Source organism: Mustela nivalis (genome assembly GCF_964662115.1).
Source record: "Mustela nivalis genome assembly, chromosome: 14".
Taxonomy (NCBI): domain Eukaryota; kingdom Metazoa; phylum Chordata; class Mammalia; order Carnivora; family Mustelidae; genus Mustela; species Mustela nivalis.
The window spans coordinates 80,707,540-80,727,962 of record NC_139033.1 but is presented as its reverse complement, the minus strand read 5'-3'; the positions used below and the strand labels follow the sequence as shown (position 1 = coordinate 80,727,962).

General features: G+C 55.9%; 1 protein-coding gene across 3 annotated transcripts in view; it reads left to right on the top strand.

The window, feature by feature from the left end:
* Positions 1-242: 242 nt before the first annotated feature.
* Positions 243-20,423, top strand: part of TANGO2 (transport and golgi organization 2 homolog) — a 40,617-nt gene continuing 20,436 nt past the window's right edge. Inside the window, exons 1-2 of one of the 3 annotated variants that reach the window (XM_082697568.1) lie at positions 243-305; positions 12,080-12,175. In XM_082697568.1, coding sequence (XP_082553694.1) covers positions 12,120-12,175 — 56 coding nt within the window. In that variant the 5' untranslated portion in view covers positions 243-305; positions 12,080-12,119. Of the gene's footprint in view, positions 583-12,079; positions 12,176-20,423 lie in introns of all 3 variants that reach the window. The other 2 variants (XM_082697569.1, XM_082697567.1) reach the window with 2 other exon arrangements.

Sequence of the window (20,423 nt, the reverse complement as noted above, 5' to 3'; positions counted from 1 at the left end):
AGCGACTTCCCATGGGCGTCCTCTGGCGTGGGGAGCCGGGAAGCCTGGGAAAGCGGCGGGGGTCACGAGACCCCCAGACGCCCGCGCAGACCCGAAGCTTGGCGCAGCTCTGGGGGCGGGGCGCCGGGAGGGCTGTAGCCCCCGAGCGACAGCACGCTCAGCCAACGGTGCTCGCGGTCGCGGCGTGCCTCCCCGCCCCTGGCGCCGCAGCCCAATGGCGAGCGCTCGGAGGGCGTGGGGGCGGGGCCTGGGCGGCGGCGGTGGCGCGCGGGCGCGGCACCCGGAAGTCAGCGGCGGCGGAGGCGGTGAGTGTGCGGCTGGCGGCCCGGGCCGGCGGACTTCTCTCGGCGAAGGGCCGGCGAGGGATCCCGGGCGTGGGGCTCTGGGGGCGCGAGTAGGGAGGGGAGGGGCAGGGATGCACCTCCCCACCCTGCCTGTTTCCCTTTCCCAATGCGTGGAATGGAAGTCCTGCGGCTGGGTCCGGAGAGACCAAACTGACCCGGACGAAGAGCCCCATGCGTTACTGGAAGGCGTTTCCAGTAATCCCCGCCAGAATGGGAGGCACGGTCCGTTGGCAGGCCGGTCGGTCTCACTGCGGGAAAGCAAAGACTGGCGGGGCTGGGAGCTGCGTGGTCGCTGCAGGGTGGGTGGGCTAGGGCCTCAGTTCTGAAGCCCTGAGTCACGGTGCCACCTCCCTGTGGCCTGTTGCGGGGCAGCTGGGTGACAGCTGATGTTTGAGTAGGCAGCAAGTGCTGGGTCATGCCTGCTCTTGGACATGCCTTTTCTGGGGTGGCTCAGTCAGTCAGACCATCCCCCCCACCCCTGGGGCTTCAGGGGTAGGGATTGGGCAGGACTGCACCCAGGGCAAGGGCTGGCCCTGGTGTTGGGCTTTAAGACCCCTTCCCCTGCCCCAGCACGTCAAGTGCTTCATGGGCTCCCCCTGGGCCACAGCTGTAGAGTGAGCCTTTTGCCCTTGGACCAGTCCCTGAGCTTCAGGCCTTTTCCTCCAGCAGGGATATCACATGCTAGCCTGGCCTGGCGACCTGCTCCCCCCACCTGCTGCCTGCTATTTTGCTGCTGCTTTCTGGACTCAGAGCTTTCTTCAGCAAGGCAGATGGGATTTGATGGCAGCTATAAGGGGCGCCTACAGCTGGTAGCACTTTGGAAATGCTTTCTCGGACTTGCTTATTAATCCCCTGAGCAACCTTTTTGGGTAAATATTCATTGGTTGGCTGCTGTCCACGGTGAAGAAAACTTGGACTGACGGGCGAGGGGTGTTCCCAAGGTCACTCAGAGCCAGGGCCAGGTCCCAGTGCCTCCGCTCCACCTGGGCCACTGTCTCAGGATCCTGCCTGCTTTGGTGACCTGTCTGGTGAGGTGGAGGCAGGAGGACACAGCTCTGTGCTCTCCTCTCCAGGATCCTAGTGCTCCCATGTGGTAGCTAGGCTGCCCTGGTGCTCCCACCTTATCTGGTTTTTGACTATCAGCCCCAGTCCTATGCCTTCATGTTACTGGCATGTCCAGAGACTGCAGTCCACTCAGACTGCCTGCTCTGATGTGTGGTGGTGACAACAGCTTTCCCTGAATGAAGGAAACAGGCTGTCAGTTCTGCCCTGCCTACCCAGCCCCTGAATTATTGTTATTGCCTCATGCTTTTTTTGTGACCTCATTTTGTGGGCTTTTTGATCACTTTTCACCATGGGTGTAACTGTGTGTGGTATCTTGGGGTCTCTTTCGCATGCCTGGCTTCTGCATCAGAGGGGGAGGCGGTGTGGTGCCTTCCCACAGAGGAAGTGTGCCTGTTCCTTCTAAGGACTTATGTGGAGAAATGAGGGGCCTCCAGAGCATGTCTGGAGATCAAAGGCCTACGGCAAGGAAGCCGGAAGGGCTTTTAGAAGTGGTGCCGCACTTGTCATTGACGCTCCAGATGTGCAGGAACTGGGTCCATCCTTTGGCGACATGTCAGCGTGTGAGGGCATCACCGTGGAATCTGGCATTTGTTGGTCCAGACCGTGAGGTGGGGTGATGGGCTCCGTGAAAACAAGGTCACCCCATGTCACCAAGCTGTATTTTGATTTTCATTGCAACTTTTTTTTTCTTTCTTAACTTTCTTTTTTAGATTTGCAAAAATGACATGTGTGCACTTTAAAGTTAAAAAAAAGGCATCCACCATCTCTCGGTGGCTCCTGTCACTTGAAATACATCTTGGTGGGAATACTCTGTTGTCCTTTATTAAGCATGGAGACAGCAGAGGTCACTGTGAGGCCGGGCTGGCCCCTGGCTTGTGGGGAAGTCAGAAGGGGCTAAGGTAGAGGGGCTGCCCTGTGTCCAGAGCTTTCTCTAATGCTCCTTCTTCCTCTCATTTGTATTGCTCCTTTGAACAGCAGGGACAGTGACACTTGGCGTGGAGCTGAGTTAGTGCTCCCCAAATATTGTGGAGATCTCAGAAGGGAGTAACCCTGTGGAAAATTGGTCGCGGTAAAACGCCACTTAGTCAAAATGACAAAACACAGACTGTAGAATCCTCGGTTGCCGAGCTGGGAGGAGGGTGGGGTGTTGCAGTGGGCCGGCTGCTCAGAATATTTACAGACGTCAGGGCTTTCTCAACCAAGGCTCCCAAACAGCACAGCGACACTGTGTTCCCATGTGTGTTTACGTCCTCGGCTGGCAGCCGCCGGGAGGACATGATGCGTCACGCGAAAAGAGCAGTACCCGCTTTCCAGCTCCACCCCGGGGGACTGCCACAGTGATAGCCTGGTCTGCACTGGGGGAGGCCGGGCTGTCTGGCTCCTTAGCCCAGGTACATGAAGCCCAAAGGCCCTGTCCTCTACGTGGCCCCTAAAGACCAGATAGACAGGCTGGCTAACCTTGAACATACATCCCGAGTGAAATGGAGCTGCAGATTCTGCCTTCACGTGTGCAGCCAGCCAGTGGGAGATGAACGTGATATGAACGGGGAGCCTCCCTTTCTGGGAGTCTAGGCCCTTGGAGGCCACAAGAGCTCCCCACTCATTCATGCGCATCCCCATCATTCTTGGCTGCATTCTGATTTGGCCGTCTCTCCTCCATCCAGAGGCCCGTGGGCCTTTCCAGCTGATAAAGGAAAGTGCTCCCACCAAGGTGGCAGGTCCCCTCACCTCCCTTGACACCCCTGTTGTCAGGTGTGGTTTTGCTCTCTGCTCAGGGGCTGGTGTCATTGTGCAGAATTCTACAGCAGCCCTGCTGCGCTGGGTTCTGCTTTGAAGGTTTTGCACCAGTGCTGCGTTTGCTCTTGGCCGGGTCTCCCACGGACAGGCTCTATCTTGGCCTTGCTTTCCTCGTTATGCCAGCCTTCCCATGAGAGGACACATAAAACACACCTGCAGTGAGAGTGCACGTGTTTTAAACTTCCAGCCCCATGGCTTATACAGGGAGCCCACCAGCCACACCACTAGCATCCATATTAAAAAGGTATGCGAGCACCCAGCTGTCCCCTTTTTTCCCCAGACCAGATGGCCCTTCCCTGACTTGTGTCCTTAGGGATGAGGCTGGCTTATTTCTGGCTTTGGTACCCGTGCCAAGGCGGTGTGCTCTCTGTGCTGCCATGGGGCTGCTGGGGAGCCAGGGAGCCAAGGATCCAGGGATCCAGGGCTCCAGGGCTCATTCAGGACTTACCAGCTTGCTGTGCTTCCTGCCCAGTGTGTGTGTGGGGGGGGGGGGCCGTAATCATGAGCGGGGGTGGGGCATGGCCCAGCACCATTCATTAGGCTCTTTGAAGATTCTTTGAATAGCCAAGAGGGAGACTTGGCCAGAGTGTGTGCTGAAGCTAAGAGGCCTGCCTCACATGCTGGACCCTGTGGAGCCCAGTGACTGCATGTCGGGTATGGCTGAGGTGGGACAGACCTGACGCCTGGCACCTGAGAAGCAAGGGGGGGGTCCATACCTTACACTGCCCGCTGGAGCAGGACACAGGCTCACCTGAGAACTAAGTCAAGATACAACCATATGAAGAAGGCAAGGGAAAGGACCTTTTGCTTTGGGACAGGGAAGGCGGCTGCTCTGCGGTAGTGATGGGGAAAACGTGTGGTAAAGAAACAGACTCTTTCCAATGGGCAGTGGCACGGGCAAGGCTGCAGGACAGGGGCAGGACGGGGAGGAAATATTGGCTACCGGTGGAACAGATAGGCGGTGAGCCTGCCCATACCACGTGCACCGCCCTGCAGATCAGTGCGGCAGAAGTCCAGGGTTTAATACCCAAATTGGTGATTCGTGGATGCGGGCAGGGAGGTGGCTGTAAGGTGCGTGGCCCTGGGAGTTGCCAGTATAACTGTGGTGAGAGTTTCCTGCCACCCCGAGGAAGGCAGCAGCGGCAGGCTGTGGTGCTGGCGGGATCCACCTCTACCCAGCCGGTGGTACCTGCACTGGATATCTGGGGGGAGCTGGGCCAGGTCTGCTCACCTGAGAGCATCTTCCTCCACCCAGCCATTCCGCCTCCTCCGTCTCTGCCCTAGGAAGGTCTGCAGCCCATTTGCAGGGCCTGGGCATGGGGCTCCTCTGTGGCACTCTGCAGGGGCTAGAAACGTGATGGGACTGAAACATCCAGCAGAGCCAAGTGGCCAAGTGAAGGGGTATGTCCTCCGGGGAAGCCAAGCAGCGGCTAGCAGGCTTGGGGGACAGCTGCCCCTTGGTGAGGACAGCTCTGCACAGCCAGTCAGCAGGAGGACAGGGCAGCGGGATCCTGTGTGTGTGTAACCCCATGGCATACACCCATACTTCACTGAGAAATATCTGGAGGCGTACTGCCGACAAGATACAGGGCTTTTGCAGAGTGAGTATACTTGGAAACTTTCCAGATGAGAATATGTGCTCCTGGATAACCTGATGGTGGGAACCACAACCACAGACTCCACTGGCCCACGGGAGCTGCTATTTGTGGCCACAGGCGGTGTGGAGCCTTGGGCTGGGGATGGACGCGTGGGTCGCAGGTGTGGGAGGATGGGTGTGCTGGGAGGAAGGGAAGGGGGCCAGCCTTGTTGCAAATGCTGGAGGAGATGGTGCTGGTTGGTGTGGGGTGGGTGGCGGGCACAGTTGGTGTGTGATGACTGTGAACCCCCAGGCTGGGTGGGCGAGCATCTGGGTGGCATCTGGAGTGCACAAGAGGGACACAGGGATCAGTGAGCACCCCCAGCAGTGCTGAGGTCTCCTCATCCCCTGGCCATACCCTTCCTCATCTGGGCTAGCGGCAACAGCAAGGTGTGGTCCTTGTGGCCCTTGGGCCCCACTTGCCTTCTCTCCTTATGAGCTTCTGTGGGGTTGTGGATGTGCCTTCCTGGGCCAGGGAAGGAGATCCTCACCATCGGTCCATCCAGGTGCCAAGCCTTGTCCCCACAAGGCCCTCACCTGAGCCACAGCAGCTGTCACTGTGTGTCTTGGCGTGTGGCCCTGACCCACGTTTGGCCGGGCTGTCTGCCCACCAGCTCAAGTCGTTTCCTTGTAGTGCTCTTGTTAGACCCCGTGTGGAGTGAGGCTTGGGGCTTGAGTCAGATGAAAAGCCTGGTTATGCTGTATGTCGGCATGTACCTGGCTGCCCTTGGCTGGTAGGACAGCTCTGTTGGTTCTTCTGGAAGGCAGGGGAGGAAGAGGAAGGCCCCAGCTGGAGTGGGCAGTTTTCAGAGGCAGCAGTGGGGGAGGGGGAAGAGTAGCAGGCAGTGTGGAGCATGCTAAGAACTCTCAAAAGCCTTATCAGCAGATGGGCTGGGAGTGCGTGAAAGCTTCCAGTGCTAAGAAGAACTGATAGGAGACTCAGGACCCATTCTTCGAGTTTTGCGTACCAAGTGCTCAGAGTAGGGGAAGGCAGGAGCGGGGAGCTGGGAGGACTTCCTCTGGCTTTCTCAGAGAGAAGAAAGGGGCAGCCCATGGCTTTGGTTTGAAGTGAACTTTCTGCTTTGGCCTCACACCTTGTAGGTCCTTCCTGCCGGAGCTCAGGTATGCCCAGGGACTGTAGGTGTGTACAGGGAGTGTGGGCCCTGGGCTCCTGGTGGGGGGCACCTGGGAGAGGCGCACACTTGGGCTGGGGGAGGCCACCCCGGGGGACGCAGAGCTTCCTTTCCACGGCGTGTTTCTAGGCAGGCCAAAGACACAGCTGGCGTCCCAGGCTGTGGGCAGGTGTGAGGTGTAGTGTGGGGGTGCTGCTCTCGTCCGTGTATGTGTGGCCTCATGTACCTGCTCAGCTTGAGTCCCAGTCCCTGGGTTGGGGGCGTTTGTCAGATGCCATGAGAGAGAACTTACTTTAGAGCTGTGGCCTTTCTGTTCCCCACACGCGGGCCCTATTCAGTTCCAGGAAAGGCCTGGGTAGTTTTTTACAACAGAGTCATCACTGGGTCACAGAGGTCGGCTTCTCAGGTGAAATCTTGCTTGTGACGAAGATTGCCTGGTAGCTGCTTGCAGCTATGAGAGTCTCTGTGAGTTCTGGAAAGTGGTGTCAATGGGAAGCCATGGGGCTGATGCTCTTGAGCGAGTGATTGCTGAGGCCGCCTCCTCACCGGTGGGGCCCAGCCCTCCTGTTTTCTCTGTGGAATAGTCCAGGAAGCATATCTTCGGGTACACACAGCCTGAAATGATAGGCGACCCCGCACCCTCAGCCTCTGTGCCCTGCGGGGGTTCTGGGGCCCCCGTCAGGATGGTTGGCCACCTCATAGGCTCCATTTTCCAGCCCCATTGCTCACATGGGTCTGGGCTGCTGTCTGGGCTCTTCCATCCCTGTGGGCAGCTCCGAGGCCTGGCTGCACCCTTGAGTTTGTGGCTTTTGTGAGACAGCGCCCCTAGTGGGACCATGTGGGGACGTGGGGACTTTTTGTCACCTATCACCAGCTTTCCAAGGGTTGACCACTAAGAGAACACTGCAGCGGGCATGTTGGCTTCTTAGCGATTCCATGAAGGCACTGGGTGGGGTGGTTTGTGGGTGGGCCAGAGTGGTGTTGAGGTGTGGTGCTGGGGGTGTCCTGGCCTTCTGGGAGGCTGCCTGGGAGCAGACGCAGGGTTGGGAGGCCAACAGCCCACGTGTGCCTGCCCCTTTGCTCTGAGCGCCGCCGGCAGACGCCTCCACAGGCCTCCTGTGTGACCTTAGGCACACTGCCAGAGCTCTTGGGGAGAGGGGAATCACCCCTGTGAAGCACCTGGCATGGGAAAGTTTTCCCTGGCTGTCCTGTCCTCTGCTCTGTGACACCGGGGGCCCGGCCTTCTCTGGGTCTGTGTGTCACCCTCCCAGAGGAACAGATTCTGTGGCACCTACCCCTTTTTGATGGGGGTACTCCTTTGCATGCATGGGGTTACCTGTACTGCTCTCCTGGTTGCTGTGAGGCCAAATGAGGGGAAGGGGAACCCTTCCCATGTGAAAAGGATGGGTGTATGACATTCAGCTGCCATCTGCAAACCAGGGGGTGGGTGTGCATACCACCGTTGTTGCCTCCTTCACCTCCTGGGGCCCACAGCATCCTGGGCGCAACAGGCAGGGTTGGGTGCGGCTTCCTTCACTGCTTGGATGCTGCCAAGCTTTGCTGCCTCAAGGTGCCCCCCCCCCCCGAGGTTGCCAAGGTCCATGGGTGAGGTTCTTGATCAGACCTCCCCAGGACCTTCCTGCCCGTCTCTTCCTCTAACTTTGGGCTGCCCCTGGCCTGGAGGCTGCCACGGGGATGCAGACATTCCACGAGGGCCCAGGCTTACATGCCTGGTGGAGGTGGGGACCAGAGGGGCGGGGATGTCACTGAGAAAGCCAGGCACACTATTGCCTGGGACTCCACCCTCCTTTACACATTTTACCAGCTCCGGTGTCCTTCCAAGGTGAGTTCCCCATGACGAGGAAAGAAACCACCAAATATGGATGAACCCCTGCCCCAGCTGGCATGGTGGGGCCTACAGAGGCCTGTCCCCATCTTTTTCCCACTGTGCCGGCCTCGGAACCATGGGTAGTGGAGAACAGTGTTGTCTTAGTGCCCCGAGTGGCCAGGCAGGCAGGCGTGCGATGGCAAGAGCAGAACGCTGTTTGCCCCTGTTAGTGGTTCCAGCCTCTTGCCTGCCCTGTGCCTAGCCTGTGGGACAGTGCCTGGGACCACAGTGGCTGTATCCAGAGCTCACTCAGGGAGCCCTGCAAGTCAGCAGGAGGGAGAAGGTGGCCCAACAAGTAGGATGTCAGGATTTCACCAGGGCCTGGGTGGGGGCATGCTGGGAGAAGGGCTCTGCACCCATGAGACCTGCCTAGGTGAAGGAGGTTGCAGGGGGTGATGGGACATGGAGCTGAGAAGGGGTGGGGCAGTGAGCAGCGGGCCTGGCTTGAGTGGGGGGGTGAGGGATTGGAGAGAAAGGCAGTTCCTGATGGTCCCCTCCCCAGGGGCTGGCTTTCCTCTGGTCCTTCCCTCCCAATGACCACGTCTTCATCGAGGCCGCAGCCCTGGGCTTTGTGCCCACACGTCTGGCGCCAGGCTGCTTGGAGATCCATCAGTGGCCTTCCCTCCAACCACAGAGCCCTCCCTGCTGCCACTGTCTGGAGGGCTGGGCTGCCAGCCACATGGGCTGGCTAGGATGGTGAAGTCCTACAGCCAAGTTGGAGGGCTCTACCTCTGGCTTGTGAGCATCAGTAGCCAGAGCTGCTCCCAGTGGATGGCCTTGTCCAGCAGCTAGGCACACAGCCCAGAGAGGTGCACAGCAGGCCAAGGCCTACATCATGGCCTCTTCTGATAACCCAGAGCTGCATGTTCCTGGTGGGACAGCATGTCCCTGGTGGAGTAAGCCTCAGAACCATCCTCTGTCCTGGTGGGGCTCTCAGATTTCAGAAGTGGTGGCTTGGCAGGGCTCCTCCCACTGACCCTGGTTGGCCTGGTTGCCATAGGCAGTGGCAGTTAACCTCTCCTGTAGTGTTCTCCTTTGTGGGAGAAACCAGCTCCCTGGGAGTGAGAAGGCCCGTGTCTTCTGTGGTGGACAATGGCCAAGTGGCAGGTGACCACCTGCTGCCCCTGGTGGGTTGGGGCACTTAGGACTCCAGGAGGCCCCATGTGCTTTCTACCTCCCTGGACCACGTTCTGGACAATTTGACTGGTGTCATCTGTCTAATTGTCTAATCTGCTCATCGTAAATCCACTGCTGAGTTTTAATCTGTGGTTCCCAGAGCTTCTAGTACTAAAAGTCCTTTCTGGTGCTTTGCGGACCTCCTGGTTTCTTCTTTCTTGGATCCTTTTCCTGCAGATGTTCTCCAGCTTCATTTTTCTGCAGTCAGAGCCTGGTGGTTTTGTGAGATGTGTTGGGGATCACTTTCCGCTGCTCCTTGCTTATGGCGCTGGGTTTCGTTATGTGGCATTCTTTCTGATTGTCCTGCTCTTTGTCCTGGAAATGATTGGTGGGATTTCTCAGAGGTCTAGCATGAAGATGAGAACTTCCGTTCTCCAGGTGTTGAGGAGCACTGTCAATTCGAGTCTTGGCATGAGGATCCCTGGAACCCCAGTGTGGCTCCAGCTGTGCTCTTGTGACTTCTCAGCGCTTCTTCCCCACTTTGTGTGCTGTCCCTGTGGCACCTGGGGGTGGCTGAGGATAGAGCCCACCCTCACCCTAGGAGTGGTGCCTTTCAGGGTCCCAGCTCCACTCAGGGGAGGGTTTCCTACTACAGTCCCATCTTGGGGCAGCCCTGGGCCTTATCTTCAGTCTCCCTCACCTTCACGGCCACCAGAGCCCAGTTTGCCCACATAGGCCAGTGCCCCAGGGAATAGCCAGTGTACTCTGCTCTCTTTTTTCTCTGGGTTTCCACGTTCTCTGAGATACTGGCCAAATCCTGCATGACCTTGTTAGTTCTTGGGTGCTTTTAAGATCTTTTTATATTCTTTCAAGCATTTTGAGTTGTTTTTACTAGAAGGGTCAGTTCCAGCAGCCTGCCCACCAGTCTTGATATCATCAGGTAAGCCTAGGATGCTGGCCCTCGTGGGCACTACCCCGGCAGCCAAGGGGGGGAACCCAGCGTGCTGCTGTCACCTCGGGGACCTCTTCTGCATCAGGCACTGCTTTCAGCTCCATCTCCTGGCACCCTGCATTTCTTCAGTGGCACTGGTCACCATGGTGATGTCACCTGCACAACCGAGGGTTCTACCAAGGACAGGGATGGTATCACTGTGCTCGTGCCTGCAGGGGCTAGGGCAGAGGGGACATGGGACTGAGTCATGGGGATCCCTCTAGGGCCTGTGGGAGCCAGTGGTGACAGTAGTGGCGCAGATCCCTTCTCCCTGACCCCCTCCCTCTACTTCCCAGGCCAGCCAGATCAGTGAGCAGAAAGGAGTGGCGAGGCAGGGACAGCGTGGTGTCAGCCACAGGAAGACCTCCATGTGGCCCCGAGCTGTGGTCGTGTCCACAGTGCCAGCCTCGGTCTTCAGCCCCTCCTTGGCTTTTCCATACTCTGTGGCCAGATCCCCTACCACCTGTCCACCCACCCGCCCACACTTGGGTGCTGGTACAGCTTAGAGGGCAGTGTTGGCATGGTGGGAATGTCCTCCTTCTGTGAGTCCCCAAACAGAACATGTTTCACTTCAGAGACCTAAGAACTGGGAGCAGTTGTGCGGGTCTAGAGGGGGGCCCTCACCTCTCTTCTGTTCCCCTGCCCCATTCCATGGCCGGGGTCCGCCTCTCTCAGGACTGTATGTGTGTGGGTGGTAAGGACACTGTCTTGGGGCACTGAATTAGAGCCCCTCTTGCCCACTCCTCCTCCCATACCTGCAGGGATCACTGTGCCAGCAGCCCTCACAACAGGCTGGTACCCCCTCGGCCCCCCCCAACCCTGCCATGGCTTTAGGAATGGCACAGTTTTTGTGGTTTATGTTGAGACCTGGAGCAAGGATGGGCAGGGTCTGGGCATCACATCCCACCTTCTCCCAGCTGGGACCCAATTCACAGACCCTCTTTACAGATGCAGACCCCAAACCCTGCTCTACTAGGCACTATGTGCTTACTCTTTTGGGGTGTGGGATAGGCAGGGTACCACACGGACCCTCCCCAGACCCAGGGGCCCCAGGCTAGCTCACTGGGAGCTCACCGGCCTCCTTCAGGCACATGCACACACATACACAGTCACGTGCCCGCATGTAGGCATAGGCGGGAGCACACACACGCAGATACCCACCGTGGCTGTACACTCGCACATGCGTGCAGACCTCAATGCCTCACATGCACGCACATCTGCTGAACACTCCCTCACCTCCCTTGCTCATGAGGCTCTTCTTGGGGTATCTTTTTTGGCTCCCTTCAATACCTCCGCAGCCTCTGTGTCATCCATTCCCTGGCCCTGGCCTCTGGCTCCGCCCTACCACCGTGCCCCGGCTTAGGCACACATACAGGACCAGAGCCCCTCCCAGCCACTTTGTCCAGGGTCAATGGCCTCAGGAGCTCATCTCCATCCTCAGCTCGGTTGGGGTAAATATTTGGTGGGCCTAGAGGCCGCCAGGCCCAGGGCCTGCGTGTACAAGGGTAGGCACTTTGTCCTCGCTCCTTGGGACCTGGCTGCCTGTCCACTTCACCAGCACCTGTGTTTTGCCCCTTGGGCTCACCTGCTTACATGGGTCCCCAGGCTGCATCTGTGCTGTCGTGGGTGGATGGCGTGGGCTGGCGTCCCCAGGCTGGTCAGATGGGATGCAGCCCTTCCTTGGGGGCTGGGGCCTGGAATAGGTGCCATTGCCAGGGGATGGGATAGTTAGGGTTAGGTGGAGGGGATGGAACAAACCACAGGGCCACCCAGGTGTGGTGGGGAAGGGTGCCCACCGGATGCCCCAGCTGTGCCTGTGGGTCTCATTCTTGCTCCTGTGGCCAGCCTTCACGTGGTGTGGCCAGGACCAGTGAGCCTTGCAGGCAGCGCAGGACAGTCTGGCCCATGCTGATGTGTGTGCACACTTAGGGAGCTGGTTGGCTGGTGCTGATGAGCATCATGGTGTCTGGCATATTCTGCCATGCCCCGTAAGGGTGAGGGGCATCCCGGAGGCAGGTCGTTCTGGGCTAGGGAGCACTGCAAGTGCAGGAAGGCAGTGTTGTGTTGTCTGCTATTTATTCAATGCATTTTTTTTTCCTTTTCCCGCAGACTGGTGATCCTTTGTGAACAGAACCATTCTCAGGGACCCATGTGCATCATCTTCTTTAAGTTCGATCCTCGCCCTGTCTCTAAAAATGCATACAGGTAACCCCCTTGCTCTGTGTCTGCGGGCCTCTGCTTGGCCTCAGGGTCCCCACTGTCCTGCTAGTGCCCACGTGGGGATGGGGACAGGCTGTACAGGCTGGACCTGCCCTGTCCCACGGTGGTTACTCAGTATGGGGTGTGGCAGTGAGTACCGCTCGGTGGCAGGAACGCTGAACTGACATAAAGAGACTTGGTTGCTTAAGGTCGCTGTGTGGGCAGCACAGAGGAGCCACAGCCAGGGGTGCACTCCTATGGTCTCGACAGGGGCACCAGGGGTGGCAGAACTGGTTTGATGAGCAAAAGCCCCATTTGGATTGGCTGGTCTGTGTTGCCAGTGGAAAATCTGGGTGGTGGTGGCAACAGAGGGTCTGTGGGTCCTATACTGGGGAATGAGGGTAGGGGTGGGGAAGCTGGGAGACCAGCAGAGGAGGTGGGTGGGAAACTGAAGCCAGAAAGGGGTAAGACATGATCCAATGCAACCCCCCCGCTCCCCATGACCCTGGGCTCTGGATGTGTCCCTGTGTTCCTTGGGGCAACCTAGTGGGAATTCATCTATGAGTATGAGACTGAGAGGTAACCCAAAACCAAAAATGACATTTAAAAAACCAAATAAGCATTTTATTTATTTATTTATTTATTTGACAGAGACTGAGAGCGAGAGAGAGTGAGAGAGTGAGTGCACAAGTAGGGGAAGCGGCAGGCAGCAGCAGGTTCCCCACTGAGCAGGGAGCCCGATGCAGGGCTCGATCCCAGCCACCCAGGTGCCCCCGAAATGATATTTTAAACTGATCACTAGTGCAATTGCTTGGAAAGTTTTCATCATTTTAAAATCTATACCAAGGGATGCCTGGGTGGCTCAGTCGGTTGGGTGTCTGCCTTCCGCTTGGGTCATGATCCCAGGGTCCTGGGATCAAGTCCTACATGGGGCTCCTTGCTTGGTGGGGAGCCTGCTTCTCCCTCTGCCTGCCTCTCCCCCTGCTTGTGCTCGCTGTCTCTCTGACAAATAAGTAAATAAAATTAAAAAACAAATACATTTAAAATTTATACCAGAAATGATTTAAATCATCTTGACTAGCTTCTTAGATTTGAGTCACTGTGCAAAATTGCACAGACACCATGTTGCCTAATTTCGTGCTGAATGAAAGTCATTCCAGGCCAGGGGCTGGGGACTGAAGAGTCCCCAGTGTTCCCATCATTCAGAAGAGTGGCCAGCAGGGCCAGGCCAGGATCCTGGAGCTGACCCTGAACGACTCCCAGCAGAATGAGCTCTTTGAGTCAGGGTGCAGCCAGTGGGCAGAATCCAGGTGCAATGATTTATTTGAGCTGGGGAAGCGTAACATCCAGAATTATTAACCATACTAGGATTGGAATGCCCTGGGCAGAGCCCCATCTTCCACCCTCAGGCTGAGAGCCAGACTTTGCTGGAGAGGCTCAGCTGTGGTGCATTGACTAGGAAAGAAATCGCTGGGGCGCCATAGCAGCAGAACTTGCTAGGAGTCTACTCTCCAGTGTGCTGGCAACTGTCGTGGGAGGATACTGGGCAAAGGTGCTGGCCACTGGGTGCTTGGGGGAAGCCCCATGTGTATTGGGAATCATCCTGGGGGAGCTGGAGAAGGAGCCTGAGGAAGCACCTTGTAGCCAGGCCAAGAAGCCTCTCCCTCCGGGGTGTCTCTTCGGCGCCCTCTACTGACAAAACTTAATAAGGTATCAGCCGCAAAGTTCAGCTCCTTTATGGTGAGGAGGCAAGGGGGGGGGGGCAAATTCTGGGCTGAGTCAAAAGGACTAGATCACAGACATGGTCGACCCCTTTGGCTACTGCGGTTTTATGTGCGCCCTTCTGTGCTCATGTGAACCCTTATATACCAACAAAATGACTCCGTTTTCACCTGAGAAGTGAAGGATTTCTCTCATGGGGACACGAGACTGGTGTCTGACAGTTCCTGGGTCTGTTGCTGGCTGTATTTACAACCACATTTAGCCACAGCCTCCCTGGATGTGGTGTTTCCCGAAGTTACTGCCAGTCTCTATCAGTAAAATAAACACGGGAAGAAGGAGGAAAAGAGGTCTCTCTTGTTTTTGCTCAGGATCTGTGTGTCACTGCCATGACCTCTCCACGACTCCTTATGGATTGTGATTCGAGACAGCCTTGGCATTTCTCTCCAGTGTATTCCAAAGCCCCGAGCCAGAAACTACATTTGCCACCTCTGGTGACTGACCGAATCCACTTGTTTACCCTCTTGCGTGGGAAGGCAAGAGGGGCTTCGGGTTGCAGCGCCTGCTCTAGCTGTGGGGCTCTCTGGCCCGTGAGAATGGGTGGGCCGCAGGCCCTTGGTGTCTGTGGTTCTGTATGTGCATGATAGGAGGAAAGGATGGGGGAGCAAGTGGGAGAACGCCTCGGGAGGGACACTGCAGCAGATCCAGTGAGGAGAGGCCAAGCCTAGGCCTATCTGAGGTTAGAGAGAGGTTCCCGGTGCCTGGAGTGGGATGGGGAGCAGGCCAGGCTCCAGGGCCATCAGTGTGATAGGGAAGAGGCCCTGGATGGGGCCAGAAGGACCTGCCCCAGCACCCCTCTTGCTTTAGCCATCCCTGTCCTGGCCTGGGGTGCACCAGCTTCTGTCTCCTGCATTGGCATCCACTGCTGTGTCTTCCTCTCCCCATACCTCACCCCCCAATAACTGGCAGGAATAGGAGTGTGTGCCATTCTAACCATGGACAAATGTCCAGTTCAGTGGCATTTAGTACATTCACATTGTTGTGCAACCTTCCGTGCCATCCATCCGTCTATCTCCAGAACACTTCATTGTCCCCAACTGAAGCTCTGTCACCACCAAACACTGACTCCCCATTCCCCTCCCCCCACCCCTAGGAACCACCAGTCTCCTTTCTGTTTCTATGACCTTGACTGCTCTGGGGACCTCATATAAGTGGAACCATAGTATTTTTGTGTGACTGGCTTCTTTTACTGAGCATAGGGTCCTCAAGGTCATGGTGTAGCAGGTGTCTGAATCTCCTTCCTTCTTGAGGCTGAGTAACATCCCACCATATGCAAGACCACAATTTTATCCACCTATCTCTTGATAGACACCTGCACTGTTGCCCCTTTTTGGCTGTTGTGATTCATGCCACTATGGAGATTTGCATACAGTGTCCGTTTGAGTCCCACTTTCCTTTCTCTTGGGGGCAGATACCCCAAAGCAGAATTGCTGGATCATATGGCAATTCTGTGTTTGACTTTCTGAGGAACTGCCAAATTGATACTCTCGAGTGTCTTTTGATGGCCATGCCACAGGCTTCCCAGGCCATGTCAGCCCATGTCTCTGTTTGGTGGCAAAGTATGTCTTCATAGTGTATTATCATTGTGCATTGTACAGACCAACTTCTTCCCACCAGGCTGGACAAGCCAAGTCCTGGGGCCACCATCCACTTGGACTCTGCTGCCCACCAAGCCAATCCATGTGGCTGGGACCGATCAAAGACCCTGTGCTCCATGCACTGTTTTAGGCACCCTTAATTTCATCACACATGCAGTGGCCTCTTGACACTTGGGGTAATGGGAAGCACCTGGTTCTGTTTGTGGGTTAAGCTCATCCCTGCAGTCACCGTTGCTCCTGGGTCCAATGGTTGCGAAGGGGACTTTTGTAGCCGGGATGGTAGCCGTCCTTGCCATAGAAAGTTGGCCTCTGAACAGCGAGGATTTGCACTGTGCCAGTCCACTTACATGCCGATTTTTTTTAAATTAATTTTTAATTTTTATTTTCTTTTTAAGATTTTACTTATTTATTTGACAGATAGATTACAAGCAGACAAAGAGGCAGGCAGACAGAGGAAGGGAAGCAGGCTCCCCATTGAGCAGAGAGCCCGACAGGTGGATGGATCCTAGGATCTTGGGATCACAACCCAAGCCAAAGGCAGAGGCTTTAACCCACTGAGCCACCCAGGTGCCCCCATGCCGATTTTTTAAAGTGTGATACTATAAATGTATTTTTCTCTTCCTTATGATTCTTTTTTAAGATTTTTAATTTTTTCTGAGTAATCTCTACACCCAATGTGGGGCTCGAACTTACAACCCTGAGATCAAGAGTCGAGGGTTCCACCGACTGAGCCAGCTAGGCCCCCCTTTTTGTGATTTTCTTAATAACATTTTATTTTTCTCTAGCTTACTTTATTGTAAAAATATGGCATGTAATACACATAATATTTAAATTACACATGAATTAATTGTTTACATTATTCATAAGGTTTGAGATGAACAGTAGGCCAGTACCAGTTAAGTTTTAGTGGAGTCAAAAGTTATACATGGATTTTGGGGTGCCTGGGTGGCTTAGTTGGTTAAGCATCTGCCTTTGGCTTGGGTCCTAATCCCAGGGTCCTGGGATAGAGCCCCGTATTGGGCTCTGCTTAGTGTGGAGCCTGCTTCTCCCTCTCCCTCTGCTGCTCCCCCTGCTTGTGCTCCATCTCTCTCTCTCTCTCTCTCCCTCCCCCTACCAAATAAATAGATAAGAGCTTTAATTTAAAAAAAAAGTTATACATGGATTTTTGACTGTGCAAGAAGGGGGGTTGGTGCCCCAACCCCTGTGATCAGGGGTCAACTGTATAACTGTATATGTAAATAATTTAAACATCTCTGCCCTACAGAAAAGAATGAGACAGCCTCACCTTTGATGGCATGGGCAGTGACACCCCCGGCTCTACCCTTGGCTGATGCTGATCTCACAGGCGTGTATTTTCTGGCTTCCCAGGAGTCCTGAAAGATGAGCCTCTCCCTGTCATCCCCTGCCTGGGCCTGGCCCAGCGATGGTAGCGCTTGGTCTATGGCCTGCCACTTTGCAGGTCTGCTGGTGAAAGTCATGGCTCCCAAAGCATCTCTCCTTCTCTTGGGCCTCATTTGATCATCATATCATCTGTTTCCCCACTAGAGGAAGCATAGCCCACTAGAGCACGCATCCTGTGGTCTGTTTTGCCCAGATTTAGCAATCCTAGTATGTCATTGAGTGACACTCCCTGAGCGCAGGCAGGGAGGGAGGGAGCCAGCTCAGCCCCTGCCCAGGGAGTGAAATGAGCATGGCCACTTCCGCAGACCATCTCCAGGCCTGATGCTGAGCTCAGCCTTGGTATCATGGGTCCCATGGCCTACACCTCCTGTCCCCCATGTTACCATCCCACTGCCCCTCGCTGTTGGGGATACCTGTCCCTCCAGGTGTGGCAGCCGTCCCTATGTCACATCCCACTGACCTAGTATGACTCCCCAGATGCCCTCGGGCCTCCCCATCTATCTTCTTGGTGCTGAACTGGCCCTGGTAAGGGGGTCTCCTTGGGTGTCACTCCCTATAGGGGTTGCCCCTGCCCAGATGTGGGATTCTCCTGGGTGATCCCAGCTTCTGCCTTCCATGCCCTGGCACTTGGAACCTCCAATTTTTGGCGACGGTTACCCAGTGTTGAGTACTGTCTGGGTGCCTAATGTCGGTTCTGTTCATTTTCAGTTTTGGTACTGATGCCTGCAGCACTGCAGTGAGGAGTAGAGCAGAGGAGAAATTATTTGAGCAGCTTAGGAGGTGCTGACTTAGAAATTTTCCCTGCTGGCTGCAGCTTTGCTTCGGGGTCCCAATGACCTTCCTCTGTAGAGGCAGCGGTCTTTCTCCAGGATTCCAGTTCTCCCCCTGTTTGCAAAGGGATACACGCTTTTTGGAAAAAAGTCATACCCTACAGGACATAACAAAGTAAAATGTGAGCTCCCGTAACCCCTGTGGTAGGCTCTCAAGATTCCTGCCCCCGCTGTACACATCAGTGTCATCCATTCCCCTGCTTGTGTGTGGGACTGTGGGGCTAAATGCGAAGGGATTTGGCCAGTATGATGAAGGTCCATAATTGGCTGCCTCAGAGGTAGTCAAATGGGAGCAGTCCTGTGTTGGTCTGACGTAATCAGGGGACCCCCCCCCCCAGAGGTGCCAGGCCCCTCCTGAAGAGAGAAGCTGCTGTGCTTGGAGGGGCCCATGGCCAGGAACTGGGGGTGGCCTCCAGGCGTTGAGAGTGACCCCGGCGGAGGACGGGAATTCTGCAGCAACCTCAGGAACATGAGGAAGATGCTGAGCCTCAGCAATACCCTGCCAGTTGGCACCTTAGGGGCCGCTGAGCAGAGCACACGGCACATCCGGCCCGTGTTCCTGACCGCAGACTCAGATGAGAAGTAGGCCCCGCTCTGAGCTGCTGCATGCATATGCTATGTGTGTGGCCATTTGTGAGGCCCCAGTACACTTCCTGTCAGGTAACACCATCGTGGTTGTAGAACCACCATCTTTATCAAAATGTCTGTCTGTCTGTTTGTTTATTTATTTTTAAGATTTTTATTTATTTATTTGACAGAGAGAGAGAGAAAGCACACAAGCAGGGGGAGCACCAGGCAGAAGGACAGGGAGAAGTAGGCTCCCTGCTGAGCATGGAGCTGGATGTGGGGCTCAATCCCAGGAACCTGGGATCATGACCTGAGCTGAAGGCAGACACTTAACCAACTGAGCCACCCAGGTGCCCCAAAATGCCTGTTTAGACTCATGAGCTGAGTCTCCTTGTTGACTCCAGTCTGGAGGGGCTGCTGGGCGAGCTGTCACATCCTTCTGGTGGCTTCCATGGGACTCCTCACTGCTGGTGACATCATGGGCCATGGCCCCGGGCACCTGCTACCTGGCGCTAAACTCTCCGTGGAGGGTGCACAGATTTGCCCCCTCAGATGGTGCAGAGACCCCCACCCCCACCCCATAGTCACAGATTTACTCACCCAGATGGTGCTCAGGCCCATCCCAGATGGTGCACCGACTCACCTTCTAGAGAACACACAGCTTACCCCCGAGATGGTACATAGACTCCACCATCCTGACTACGCAGACTCCTACTCCCCAGGTGCTGCGCCGACTGTGCACCGCAGGTGGTGGGCAACCCCCCCCCCCCCACCCGCCGTGGTACGCAGACCCTGCCCCACAGGTGGTGCACAAACTCCTCCCCCCGGGTGCTGCGCAGGCTCACTCAGGTGGTGCACACCCAGTACCTCGAGACAATGCACAGACCCACCCCCAGTCGCAGGGTGAGGAATCCGCATCAGTGATGAGTCGTTGGTGGTTTCAGTTATTAGAACAAAGCTTTGGGTGACTTGCTGTCCTCAGAGCCCCTGGCTTATGGGCATGGCCCCTGCCCCTGGGTGCTGTGGCACAGATGTCCTTTTGGGGTTGCAGCACCCAGAAGTGGTGAGTGAGGGAGTACTTTCTCTTACTTGGAGCCTTGATTTGAGTACTCAGGCCCACATGTTTCCCAATTAGATATGTAATGGAATCCCCATCAAACCACTAGCAATTCAGCGAAATAGTGACTCCTTTTTTTTTCTTTTTTTAAAGATTTTTATTTCTTTATTTGACAGAGCACAAGTAGGCAGGGCGGCAGACAGGGGGAGAGGAAGAAGCAGGCTCCCCACTGAGCAGGGAGCCCGATGTGGGGCTTGACCCCAGGACCCCAGGATCACACCTGAGCCGAAGGCAGCTGCTTAACCAACTGAGTCACTCAGGCGCCCCTAAATAGCAACTCTTGCGGCAGCAATAACCCAGCAGTTAATATTTCTAGTTATTAACAAATGCATGTCACTGCTCCCTGTTTTAAAAATAGTAGGGAGTTGGAAATCTTAGGACAGAAGGTTCTGCTCAGTCAGCTTTTTTTCCCCTCTCCCCAATTTTTCCTTTTCTGGAGACTTACATAAGAATCAGGACCAGAAGCCAATAGTACCGGTGTCAATTTGGGAAGCACCTCCCCGACCTCCCTGGGCCCACCCTCCCACCCGTTCAAGTGAGCAGAGGAGCAGGAATGCGTGTCTGAAGGAGAGCACTGTTTCCTGACCACATGGAATGACCTCCGCCCACAGGGGTTGGTGGGGTCCCCGGCCCATACAGGCAGCCCATGGAACAGTACCCTCTGTGCCAGCGGGGGTGGATCCAGAATTGGATCACAGAAGAAAGGTACAAAGCAGATATGGTGGAAGATAGGGGTCAAGGCCCAGGGACTTCTCCCTAAGGCTGCCTACCTTAACCTGGGGCTGGGGTCCGACGTGGAGCTGCAGAGGACTGTTCCGGAAATGGCTGGGGGTTTGTATCAGGGACAGCGACAACTCCCTGAGTGCCTGTCCCTAAGACCTGGAGCAGCCCAGAAGGCTATGTCCGGGGGGATTGAGAGCTGCCACAGTTTGGATGGGTGTCCCGAAGGTGGTGACACTTCC